The following is a 13,759-nucleotide window of genomic DNA, read 5'->3' on the forward strand; positions in this document are numbered from 1 at the left end:
CCTTTAATAGCCGGTTTAGCCCTCTACGGCGGGCTATAAGGCTATATTCATCACCATTAAAGGAACAATATTATTGAAACACTGCTACAAGACTTACATGCAAGATCCCGAACTGAAAAAATAAAAATTAGTGACATTTATCAGCAACCTGCAAAAAAGGAAGAATATATCCCAAGTGAATAGTTTTCGGCTTTTATGAAAACAAACACATATGAAACATCTGACCACTGTTTAATCATAAATAGGATTCTTTAACATTTACATCAGTATGGTTCACACAAAAAAACCTTAACCCTACAAACGGTATTGTTAATGATTTTAGTGAATTTTATAAAATAGAAATGAAGATATCAAAGTGGGCTGAAAATAATCAGAAAAGAAGAATTAAGTTTTGAAGACTAAATAGAAGCTTTAAAAGAAATAAAAATATTTTTTCAAGCAAACAAAACTAAAGAAAGCTCAAACACAATGTTTATACTGAAGTCCAAAGATAGGAACACTGAAAATATTTTACATTACTAAATATGAGCCATAAAGACTCCAGGCTTACAAGTAGTAGGCATGAGATGTATGTGCATTCCCAATATGTTGATACCAGCAAGCTTAAGAATGTTTAACTATCCGTCAATGATTAACCGTTTCATACCAGACCCTGTTGGACCAAGCAGCAGGATGTTGCTCTTTTCAAGCCTTATGTCATCGTTGTTCGAATCCAAAACTTCCCCTCCACGTTTCTCCTGAGGCATCTGTTGGTTTACTTGTTGCTGCATAGACGCCCCTAAAGCATTACCATGCGGACTTATCCCAGCAATTTGGAGCAACTCTGAAACCAGGAAAAAGAAAAAACACTATTGGCATATTTTCACCAGAATACCTGGAACTTATTGAACTGTTCAGAATGTATCTAACATGCACATCAAGATATGCAATCAACATTTTGAACAAGGTTTGAAGTCCTTGTCAAAAAGGGAAATACATTCTCAAAGTCGCTCGATAATGAACTTTGAAAATAAACAAGCTTTCAAACAGGACACATCAAATGGTATTTAACATGTTAGAACATAACGATAATTTTTGAAACTTTAAACTTTGAATTAGTGGCTCCAGGCCGCAAGAAGAGGATACAACTTTATCCCAGTGTCAGGTCATGTTAGGATGTTAGGATGTTTTGATGCATTTTGTTTCACAGGAGCAACATGCAATACACACATTTTATTGAAACTACTTTTACTCCTACCCCTCGCCTCTTGTCTCAAACACAGACCACCAAGATGTCACCTCTGAGAAAACTGAAGGTTTGTTCTGACAAAAACTACTAAACTAGAAAGATAACTTACCTTCTTTAAAACGTTTTTCTGGTGAATACTTGTCTTTCGCCGATTACTCATCTTTGCAATGTAGTCTGTGCATGGACTGTATTTAAACATTTATATAGCACTAAATTCACAGTGCTGGAGTGGCTCCCCTCAACCACCAGATATGAAGGCACTGAGTCATACAAGGGACCATCCCCTGTGCAGATGCCAAACCCCTATCCATTTTTCTACATACTTGCCACAGACAAGGTGAAGAAACAAATTAAACCAAAAGAAACAAATTACACCAAGGTGAAGAAATATATGAAACCATGGGAAGTATACCACCTTCTAAAACACAGCCCTACTAGGATCTTCTAAATTAAAGCAGAACTCATCCAACACATGCCTCAGAACATGGAGGGCAATAAAGAATCTTTTGGAAGATATAAAATGCACCATTAAAACCATTATGAAGAAAATTACTTCATTCTTTTAAGAGTATTCTTCTTTCCATGTATTCTGCATCTCAAATGATTCTCCTAGCAATACTCTTTCGAAAGGAAGAAACTGAGGGGACCATGGTTACACCAGGAAATCATAGCAAAGATTTGTAAAAATGGGCCTCACATATAGCATGTTAATTAAAACTTCATGAGAACACAGACACCCAAGTGACAGCGCTGCAAATATCACACATAAGTATTCCCCGGAAAACAAGGAGGAGGTTGACATAGCCCTAGTAGCCCTTAAAAGGCTATATTTCACCAGATTATAAACAAACTTGTCAGTATACTTTGGTACAATCGTGCTCTTCTTTCGACCTGCAAAATCTAACAAATAACTTGTCATTCACATATGTCTGGAGGCGAGAGCAAATAAAAGTGGAATGTATGCCTAGGGTCAAATCAGTACATCCCATTTCATCCTTGGAAGGATGAAGGGGGAAATAAGGACAGTAGAATAATGGATTATGCCAGGTGGAAAGGTGAGTACAGGAAAGATTTGTGCACATAGAAGATGCTTGTCTGAAGAAAAACTGTAAACAGAGATACTGACAATGTTTGCAGCTCACGGACTCTCCACACTCTTGAGAGTGGCTTTCAAGACAACTGTCTTTAGACTCAGTCTCCTGAAGCAATCAAGTGTAGGTTCAAATAGGGTCACTCAGCACCAAAACCAACTCCCATTGAGGCATCGTAAAAGGCAAGGGAAAATTATTTTAATATAATGAGTCAACACTTGAGATCTGAACAGAAAAGGCTGACCCGGTAAACACAATAATCAAGGCAGCCAGATAATCTTAACATCTTATTTGTCCAAAAAAAGCACTATGACATCTGGCCTGTAGAGGGCTTAAAGTGAGGACATGCCTCACTTTAAGAATAACATCTGTAACTATCAGATGGACAGCAAATAACTTCTAATTTGCCCTTTCAATATCCAGGCTTGGGGTCTTTGTTCAGGCTTTGAGGGCAATGGTTTCCTCAACTGCTGCAAAAGATGGTCCTTTCTGAGCAGCACTGAAAAGGGGAATGGGTAAAGTGCCAAGTTGCAACAGCTCTAAATACCAGACCCTCTAACCCAAAACCAGGGCTAGGAGGATAAGGTATGCTCAGTCCAGCATGACTTTCTGCAGGAGTCGAGAGTTCACAGGAACAAGGGAAGTGCATATAGAATTAATTGCCAGAAGGCAGTTCACATTGCCAGATAAGGAAACCCGGTCCATCTGAGAAAACCCCCAAACAAGCAGATGGCAGTTCCCTCTTGTGGCCTGCAATGGGGTGCCTGCTTGCTCAATCCGCCTTTACAATCAATGAGAAATGAGGGAATTGCAACCAGAAATGTGTTGTTTACAAACACCCAACTCCATAGCTTGACGGACTCTGCACATAGGATTCTAAACACCATCCCACCCTGTTTATTTATAGTGTATTCGTCTGTTTTTTCCTTCATGACTTGAACAGCTATACCCTGCATCACGGGACAAATACCTTCAGCACTAACCTCATCTTCCTGACACACTGCCCAATCAAATTAAAAGACATTCCTAATCACAGCGAGTTGACCTGCTCAAGGATTAAAGGCCTACGTATCCAAAACGTTACCCATACATATCCACAACAGAAGATCCTCTGGCTTAGATTGTCATTCAGTCAGTTAAGCACCCCAAATGGTGGAACCACATGTGGAGGAGACATCACTATCAGGCCATCATCCTCCATTTTTTATGACATGTTCATATGCTCCTCAGGAAGGTGTATGTAGCCAAACTCTTCACCCCAGGTGCCAGATATCTAGGTTGACCTGCATGAAATCTGGAGCCCGGTTTGGCCATGTTGCTGTGTGAGAAGGTTAGCTTGATCAGTAGCTTCTTGTGGTGACTGATGGACATCTCTATGAGCATCGAGTACCAGCGTTGTCCGGCCCATGCAAGGGCATCAGGATGAGGGTCATGGACACCTACCTCCTTTTCCTCATAACGTAAAGAATGAGAGAAAGGCAGAACAGCACACACAAATATCCCTGACTAGTTCATGCACAGCGTATTGCCCATTGACTGTGGGTGTGGGTACTTGGAGGTGAACCGTGGGCATTTTGCTTTTGCTAGGGTGGCAAAAAGGTTAATGGCTGGGGTTTGCCACGCTCAAAGTACCTCTGGAGAACTTGCAGGGAGATTTTCAGCTGATACAGGCACTTTCTAACATAGTTTCGTAACTCTATTTCCCACCTCATATGGACGTTCATGTATCGGACTAAATAGAGCTAGAATATGTAGAATGGAATGCTTAATACAAGATACCATTGCTATCAACTAAAATGCTAAAGCAGCGGCCATCAATAATACACTTGTCTACAGTAAAAGGACCTAACTATCTATGCACAGGCCATCACATCGACCAGTGAACGTAACACCTTGCTCTTAACTCCCATTATATATTATCAGCCTACACAAATAATAACAGCCCCACACACAGGATTAAGTCAACTTGAGGTAAGACCTGACCTTTCACTTCTACCTAAACCTTGAATTGCTGTTGTCCAATAGAAAATGGCAACAATACATCTTGTATCTCTTTCCAGATAATGGGCTTGGCACTCGTGAAAGCTTCTTATAAAAGAGACACATCAACAATAGTCTAATAAAACTGAGTGAGTACCCTATTGAGCCCCTATTGTATCTCACTATTAACTTCAACACATTCCTCAACACCTAATACACATAAGATCAGGTAAATACTCCCAAATTTAGCACATGTTATTGTCTGGGTAATTCCCCACCAAAACACGTGGTGGAAGAAACGAATATCATTGCATGCTCTAACCACAGATATACTCTTAAATGTAGCACATGTTATTGAGTGGGTGACTCTCCACCATAACACGTGGTGAAATAAACAAATATCATTGTACACTTCAAACAGTGATTCTACACCATATATCTCCCAAACGCACGGGGCACCTCTAAGGTCATCTGACTCAGGTGGTGGGTTCTATAATCCATTTAGATGCTCTTCCTGAATAGATTATGGCTTTGTTTTTAGAATCAATAATTTTTTATTATGCGGCAAGGACATCTCAGAACACAGCCCAGCTGCCTACATCAACCTGCCGGCACGGCGGACACACAGATCAAAGACACAGCGTCTGGGTCGACCCTGCGTAAATGGAGAAACTCCACTGCCCCACCCGATTCATAGCCACCATTTATAAGGAAAAACAGAAGGAAACAGGAAAAACAAGCCCCCAGCCCTTAACCCGTCTGAAACCTCTCTTCCCCCCCCCCAACCTCCCAGACCCACCCCACATCAGCTTCTCTACATCTTAACTACCCCCACGGATCCACTCAGTCCGACTGCATGCCATGGTCTTTCAAGTGCCCGGTGAGGACACCCTAACTCCACCTCCCAGCGGACCTACGCTTTGGTACGTTGCTTCCGCGGGCAGCGTAGAATCATCGCATAAAGCTCTGAGATAAGACTCCGGTCATCTTTTTTGCATACCAGCCAACGTTCAAAGGTTGTGAGTGGCCGCGACATGAGTGCTACATTGGCCGGTTGGGTCACCCAATGTGCCACTTGTGCATGGTAGAACGCGTCCTTGTGCAACTGAAAATATTCTGAGGGCAAACGTGGGAAACTGAATCAGCCCGTCTAGATCGAAGAGCGAACCCACCCGTTTGCAGTCCTCCACTCGCCAGCGATGGAAGACCGGTGATGCACAACCCGGCGGAAAGTCAGGGTTATCCAGTATGGGTGTCATTGCGGAGGGGAAGGACGTCCATCCCTTACGCAGCGCCAACTGATCCCAGGCTTTGAGTGTCGGCAAAGTCACCGGGGAGGAATACAAACCCCATGCCCTACGCTTGCGCGGTAGCCATCGCTCCCGCCAAATATTACATCCAGCCACCGACTGGTCCATAAAGTTCCAGTGCTTACTGGACAAAGGCCTATTCCATTTGACTATGTACCTAAGACAGGATGCCTGGAAGTATGCAGCACGCAGCGGAAAACCCAGCCCACCAGCGGCCTCCGGAGTAGTTGTCACGGCAAATGCAAAGCGAGGCCTCTTGTGGTTCCATAGGAACTTATTGAGGAGGCGCTGAAGTCTCCGCAGCATGCCCGGCGGTGGGCTCAGAGGCAACATCTGAAAAAGATAAAGAATGCGGGGCAGCACCGTCATTTTGATAGCGGCCAACCTCCCGAATCAGGTCAACTTAAGGCGGGACCAGTCGGCCAGTGTCTTAGTGACCTGTTCAGCCAATATAGAATAATTCAAGGAGAGGGTCTTGGGAAGGGTAGGGGCCAGCCGTCTACCCAAGTACGTGATGCCCAATTGGAGCATTGGAGGGGAAAATCTCTCTGCAGGTCTACACATCAACGTCCAGAACCGAGACATTGAGAATTTGTGATTTAGAAAAATTGACTTTAAATCCTGCTGCGTTTTGGAAGGCCAAATGTTCAGCGGATAGACATCGCAGAGAAGGGTGGGGGTTAATTAAAGAGAAGAGGACGTCGTCCGCATACAGACTGACTTTATGGACATCAGCCCCGAAACGTATCCCCGAAATATCCCCGTGGGCGCGCACACGCTGGACGAAAGGCTTCACATAGAGCGCAAAGAGCAGCAGGGATAGGGGGCACCCCTGCCGCGTCCCCCTAGTGATAGAGAAGGCAGCAGACCGACACCCATTCACCCACACCACAGTTGTAGGAGTCGCATAGAGGCACTGAATCCACCGCCGGAAGTTATCGCCTATCCCAAAATCCCGTAGTACCTTGAACATGTAGCCCCAGTCGACGCGGTCGAATGCTTTCTCCGCATCGATAGAAAGCAGAAAGGTTAGCGACCTGGAGCGGTGTACCAGGTCCAGAAGGTGGAGCAACCTCTTAGTGTTATCACCCCCCTGTCTAGTTGGTATGAACCCCGCTTGATCAGGGTCGTTTATCCATCCATCAAAGGGCTAAGCCTCGCAGCCAACACACCCGCAAATAATTTAGCGTCAATGTTGAGGAGTGAGATCGGTCTATAGGAGCCGCATTCCGTAGGATCCTTCCCTGGTTTGGGAATGGCCGTTAAGGCCACTTCAGTCATGGAGGGAGTGACCACCCCGGTGTCGAGGAAAGAATTGAAGAGGCAGGTCAGGTCAGGATAGGAGCCAGCTCCTTACAATACGTTTTGTAAAAGATAGCTGAGAACCCGTCTGGCCCGGGCGATTTGGCCAGCTTCAGCCGCGCAATGGCCGATATAACCTCCTCCACTAGTATCTCAGCGTCCAGCGCCTCAGCCGAGTCTTGATACAAAGGTGTAATACCCGAGGATGCAAGATACTGTATGCTCTCAGTTACCGTTCCCTCCTTCTGGTAGAGCGCTTGGTAAAAGTGGCGAGAGATGTTAACAATGTCAGCGTCAGTGGTGTGAGTCCGCGCTGGTGATCTTTGATTGCTTGAATTGTGTGCGCCTACGCCCGCGCTCGGAGCCTATGTGCAAGCATCTTACCCCCCCTTATCCCGGCAGAAGAAAAACTTGTGCCGCAAGCACAAAAGTGCATGTGCCGCTCTGTCAAGATCCAGGTGTTTGAGCATACGTCTTTGTCGTCTCGAGCTCTCTCCATACCCGAGGCGCCCCGGTTCTCTTGTGTATTGCTTCCAGGCCACGCACATCTCCCTCTAGCTCCGCTCGCTTCTCCCTGCGCAGCCTAGCGTATGTTGCCGAAAGCGCTATAAAATCTCTCCTTACCACTAATTTCAGCGCCTCCCAGATCGAGGCCAGCGGACTGTCCTACACCCTATTTTTGTGCCAGATAGTGAGTAATAGTGTCACGAATCTTCGTCACCACAGAGTCAGAGTGTAGCATGGAGTCTCGAAGGCACCAGACAGCCGAAGGCGGCCGGGCGCCGCTAAACGATACCTCTACGGATATGAGGTATCTACGGATCGGAGAGGGAGCGTGGCGTGATATCTGCAGCAAGTGAGGCAAGAAGAGGGATGAAACTAAGAAGTGATCTAGGCGCGCATAGGTCTTGTGAGCAGCAAAGTAGCAGGTGTAATCGCGCTCTTGGGGATGCTGGGCGCACCACACATCATGCAGTCCCCCCTCTGAAAGCCACTGCTTCCCGTCTTGCGACCAAGCGCCTGTTTGGCCTGACCGCTGCTCCGATCTATCTGTTCCCCCCTCCATCACAAGGTTGAGGTCACCACCCACCAAAATCAGTGCATCTTGGGACGCCAGTACCTGGGCGAGGGCTGAACGCAGAAAGGATTCCCGTTGGACATTAGGGGCATAAATAGATGCTATTGTAAAGATCGTCCCTTCCCACTGCACCGGCACAGCCAGTAACCTCCCTCTGATGTCAACTACCTGGGAAAGCACTTTACAATGCATACAGGCACTAAACAGTAACGCAACCCCATGTTTCTTATTCGGGCCAGAGGACCAAAGCTGCAGAGGGAAGCGCTTATCTCACATGCGCCGGACATCCTTAGAAAGGAGATGCGTCTCTTGTAAGAGGCACACATCACTATCTGCGCCCTCTAAAAGGGATAGGATAGCAGCCCGCTTCACCGGGCTATTGAGTCCCCGAACATTGAGACTCACCACTTTCAAGGTCCTGGTCATTCTACATTCATCAGAGGAGCAGCGCTAACCCCTAATACTGCGCCTAGACCCACACTGCATAGCCAAAACATTACAATCCTCCAAAGGACCCCCCTCAGGCCCCCTGCACATGGATGTGGGACCCTCCAGGGCATACTCAGAACCCCCTTAGCTGATGCAAGCCCCCCGACCCACCCCTGACTCCCCCGCCCACAACATCCCCTATCCCAAAGTAAAGAAAACCCCAGAAACACAGGACCCAACAGTGTAAGCAAAAGGAGTAAACAATAGTCCGTTAAACAGGCCCCAACAGCAGGGGAACATGGATCCAACCCACCTTCCACCCAGTTCCTGATACAGGACACCTCCCTACATAAGGACACTGAAATACTAATCTACATCCTGTGAGCAGTCTCCTCCGGCGCCAGCTTAGGCCCTGTAAGGGCCGAGCGAAGGGTCAGATTCCCACGTGCCCCCTGGAGCATCCGTCACCAACGCCACAGAAGCCACCGCCGCTCCTCTCTCCTGCAGGCTTACTGACAGGTCAGATTTTGTCGCTGATGCCGGCTTGCCGACCCTCTGCCACTCTGTGGAACACCGCCGTCGCCTGTTGGGTGAGCCACCGGGCTCAGTCGGGGTAGTGGGCCGATCCAGACCCAAAATGTCGAGGGCCGCCTCCAGAGACCGGACCTGGATGAGCTTGGCCTTCCATTTGAAGATAAGCCTGAATGGATGCCCACACGAGTAGGGGACACCCTGCTCCCTTAGATAGTTAGTGACAGGCTTGAAATCTCTCAGTTTCACCAGAGTAGAGGTCTCAGGGTCCTGAAACAGCATGGGGTGGTGATCTCGAAATTGGAGGGGAGCGAGGTCGCGTGCCTTTCTGAGAATCCGTTCTTTGAGCTGAAAATCGTGCACACACACAAATATATCAGGTGGAGGGGCCTTGGGACCCCGCGGTAGGCCAACACGGTGCACACGGTCCATTTGAAGCTCTTGCAGGTCCTCCTCATTCAAGATGTGCCGAAAGAGAGCTTCTACATATTCCCACAGGTCCGCTCCCTCGCCTTTCCATGGGACCGCCATAATCCAGATCTATTCTCTAGATCCTCAGTGTGGTCCAGGTTCTGCTCCGTAAGACGTATTACGTCCTGCTGAAGCCGATGTATGTCGTCCGCAGTCCCCAGATCATGCTCCTCCGGTGTCGCGGCTCGCTCCCCCACGCCATCCACGTCTCGCTGCAACTCTCTCAGATCAGTTTTGCCAGCTGGGAGCGCAGTTCAGTAATGTCCTCCTTATTAGCTGCAAATAATTCTAACATGAAAGCTTTGGTTGCAGGCGCTTCGGTGTCCTCCCGCCTTGGGGACTTGTCAGCGAGGCATGCTGTAGAGCGGCTGTCTGAGCGCTCTCCTTCAGCAGTTTGTCGTTCTTGAGCCTGTTTGCCGCCATTTTGTCACCCGAGGGAGCTCACAAGCAGAGCAACAATGGAGGGAGCTCCAGCCAATGTCCAAGCACCCCTGTCAAGTCGCGGAGGGCGTCCTGCTTCAGTCCACAAACAGCGGGCAGCGTGTTCGTGCCACACCCGGTCAATCGGATCCTTCTGGCGCAAGGGACCAGCCAGGGATCTCCGCGCTCTCGCGGCCCCCACCTCGCAGGTCTCAAAAGGTAGAGACGGCACACTCCAGTCGCAGCCCTACCGTCTCGTAGATGGACCACCACGGCAGCAGCGGCCTGCCCAATACGTACTCCTCAATCACTTCAACCGGCCCCCAGCATGGGAAGACCAGCACAATCGCCCTTGCACCCTCCGTGAGGAAAGCCGAGATTCAAGGCCGGAGGCAGTAATGAGGGTTGCAAGGAAGGGGGTATTGAGGGCCTGCCACCCCATCTCCGGGCTCCGTGCTCCGCTGCGTTTGGCGCTAATGCGGGAACTAGGGCCTTGCCGTGCCCACCAGGCCTCCGCAATGCTACTCGGGATGTAGGCCTACTGAGGTCCCCAGGCTGCAGGCACGGGCACACACGCCAAACAAGGCCGCACTGCTCTCCTCCGGGCCAGGCTTACCGCCCCACTCCGCAGCGCCTGTCGACCACCAACCTCTGGTGTTGTCCGCTGATCTGCGAACCGATCTACTGGCTGCTCAGGCAGTCTCCTGCCAACACCTCACCTCTTACAGCGCGGGTCGTAAGGAAGGTGGTGCGAGGGCCTGCCGTCCCCCCTTCAGGCTCTGTACTCCGCCGCGCTTAGTGTTAGAACTGGGGAATAGGGCCTTGCCGTGCCCACCAGGCCTCCTCAATGATCCTTATCTTCTCGCCCTGGACAGGCCAAGGGAGTATACCAGTCAATCACGCAAGGCAGTATGGACCGTCCCAAAGCGCCGTCTGCAAGCGAGGCACTGGGCCACACCAGGCAATATCCAGCACAGCCACCCGTATAGTCCAGGCGGGAAAGGGCACTTTGCGTAGGCGGGAAGAAGCAAGGGTACTCAGGACCCACCGACCCTCTACTTGTCGCCGGGCGCCGTCGTAAGCAAGGCAAAGGGGCGGGGAAGGGGCCTCACCTCAACTCAAGGCACCCTCCCAGAGGTCCCCGGGGATGCAGGCGAGGGATCAGGCCACAGTCTCCGCCGCGCCGCCCACCATCAAGTCAGGCACGTTGCTCCGCCTGCTAATGCCCGCCGGCAGCCGGTCTTCGGAGCACGGTGCCTTGATGAGTCCTGCTTAACAGGTGTGCATAATCAGTGTCTACCTCGAACAGGTGTTCTGCTTGATGGTGGACCTTGTTGTGGATTACTCAGTGGCAGAACTCTTAAGGTAATACAGACAGCTTGGGGTGGGTACCTCATGGTTTCTGTAAGTAATCGAATGCTTTGAGGGCTAGATGGCACGCCATCAGTTCCCGGTTGGCACAGGGGGTGCAAGAAGCTTGCACAGTCATGTTGCCAAGATGTGCGCCCCAGCCAGTGAGTGATACAGTAGTGGTGAAGGTCACCTGAGGAACAAGCATTTACAATGCAATGGTTTCACCTTTGGAAAAGTTTGAGCTATTGGCATTGTAAATGTTAAAATTTGTATTTATGATTTGGTTTTGAATACAGATAAATAAATGTCATTGTCATTTACATTGTCATTAGCTTAATCTTTCACAACTGTGAGACCTATTGTACCCTACGGACGAGCTCAGCAGACAGCAATTACTACTACACACACACACCCAGAGCCACACACACACACACAGGGACGTCCTGGATCTTTTGTATCCCCATGATAGTGAGACATCTGGCAGCCTGGGAATGACCCCGCAAGTCTGATATTCCTCTCAGTTCAGGTGTCACGGTAACTAAATTCCTGACCCGGGAAACGGGCTGGGGGTGCTATTTCTAATCCCAGCGTTGCCACTGCACTACAAAATGTGTGTTCTGGGCAAATTCATTTAGTACAATATGGCTGAAATTGAAAATATGTAGGTTTATGTAGTTCGGTCCCCAATACCCCATTGCATCATAAGCCACATCAAAAAAACCGTTTTGTGTCAGCGCTATTTAAATATGTCACTTGTGCTAGCCAAATAATAGAAACAGATTTGCGTTTGTAGTATGTGTGTTGTTTGTGGCAATGTATTTTGGCGGCAGTGGTGTAGCAAGGACTTTGTGGGCCCTATTGCTAGCAAAGAAAATGCCCCCCTTTTCTTTGGTTGGGCAATAAAAGACAGCGTAAATGGGATGCCTTTGATTTATAAACTTTTTGAGCCCCGGTGCCACTTAACCTGCTGCACTACTGATAGCTTAGCTCCTGGTTTGCAGTATTTAAATTTTTCAGCAGTATATTTCTCTGTGCTTAATGCTGGCATCTCGTTGCACCATGTGTTGTGTTTTGGTTTGCTGAAGGAAGGCTTAAATACATACAATTTAACAACAACGTCAAATACCGGTGCCATCTTTACTACGTTCAAATACTGCTGACACACACATGCCTAAATGGGCCGCTCAATACCCCCAACAACTTGACATACCACCAAAACAAACCTGCTTCTAACGTTGAGAATAAATACAGGTTTGCTGTAAAGTGCTTTGACGCTTCTTAGAAATAGGCCCACGTTTTATTAAATATCATAAAAGAGATTGTGCAGAAGAAAAGGCTGTGTGAATTTTCAAATGGCCAGATAATGCAAATCTGTCTGCATCGATTTGTTTGCTCCTTCGCTGGTTTGCGAGTATTCGTGAAATCGCGCGCGCAGCCAGTGCTGGGAAAGCCGGATAATGGAAACATAGCTGGGATTTATTAAGCCCCGCTGGGAATTACCTAGGATAGAGGGCACGGTTGCACTTCCTCGGAACATGCTCCTGCAGTAAAAAATGCTCCAACCTGGCATCCGTACAGGCATCTGTCGCTTGCTCTAATGCCAGTTCATGGTATGCATAAACACATCTGCTTCCGTGCACAAAGGGATACAGAGCGCTTGACAGGTCTGTGTTAGCAGGGTTCGCCATGCCAGTTCTTTATGCAAAAACCCCTAATGCTTCCCGTCAAGCCATTAGAAGTGATACAATCAGCCCAGGCCCCATTAACCCATCAGTGTCCACCTGTGATAAAGATGGCCATTTGTTTTCTTACAGCCCACTTAATGTCTGCTTAACTCAATTTGTCAGGAAATGTAGAACAATTTCCTCACAGCCTGAAATTTGGTAGTGGTTCAAAGTCAAAAGGCCAGGTCTTGTCTTATTCAGATGCTGTAATAAACAACCTTCACGTCGAATTCTCCCCCAAAGTAGATTCTGTTTGCCCGATAATGTCATTACCTGAAGTAGAACAAAACAATGTTTATTTGCTGTTTTATTATCTCAGGAACTTTTGCATATTAAGAGATTGTGTGGCTTGCTTATGTGGTTACAATGATACAGTCTGGAATCCAGCCCGCCTCTTTGTTTTGGATAACAACCCAAAAAAGCGAGATTATGCCGATTATTATTATATATTACTGTGGATACTGCAATGTTCTTTCTCCGGTTTTTAGATAATGCGGGCAGGGCATCTACCATATTAGGAGTTGAAGCTTTATTGGCATCTGAGGTTGACAACACAGTATGAGGGAGGGTATTATGTATTACAGTCCCATCAGGCACAGAATTCATTTGGACGTTACCCAGTCGTGAACAATTTGACTTTGTGTTGGCCTCAATACCCTGTGAAACTAATTCAAGCTGGGAAAGCTGATACTCAATTCGCCAGAGTCTCTCTTCTATCAGTCGAAGTGTGGATCTCAATAAAGCACCCAGTTTTATGAGCAAGTGGTCCTCTGTCGTCATTGTACCACAGGTAAACTGAGCCACATCTGCAACCATTGACCCTGGGCTCAATACAGTTGATG

General features: G+C 47.9%; 1 protein-coding gene across 2 annotated transcripts in view; it reads right to left on the reverse strand.

The window, feature by feature from the left end:
- CLPX (caseinolytic mitochondrial matrix peptidase chaperone subunit X) overlaps nucleotides 1-13,759 on the reverse strand; it is a 544,085-nt gene that overhangs the window by 253,531 nt on the left and 276,795 nt on the right. For both annotated transcript variants that reach the window (XM_086958044.1, XM_086958043.1), the window contains one exon: nucleotides 647-823. In XM_086958044.1, coding sequence (XP_086814170.1) covers nucleotides 647-823 — 177 coding nt within the window. The remainder of the gene's footprint in view (nucleotides 1-646; nucleotides 824-13,759) is intronic.

The sequence above is a fragment of the Lissotriton vulgaris genome, chromosome 2_1 (genome assembly GCF_964263255.1).
Source record: "Lissotriton vulgaris chromosome 2_1, aLisVul1.2, whole genome shotgun sequence".
Lineage (NCBI taxonomy): Eukaryota > Metazoa > Chordata > Amphibia > Caudata > Salamandridae > Lissotriton > Lissotriton vulgaris.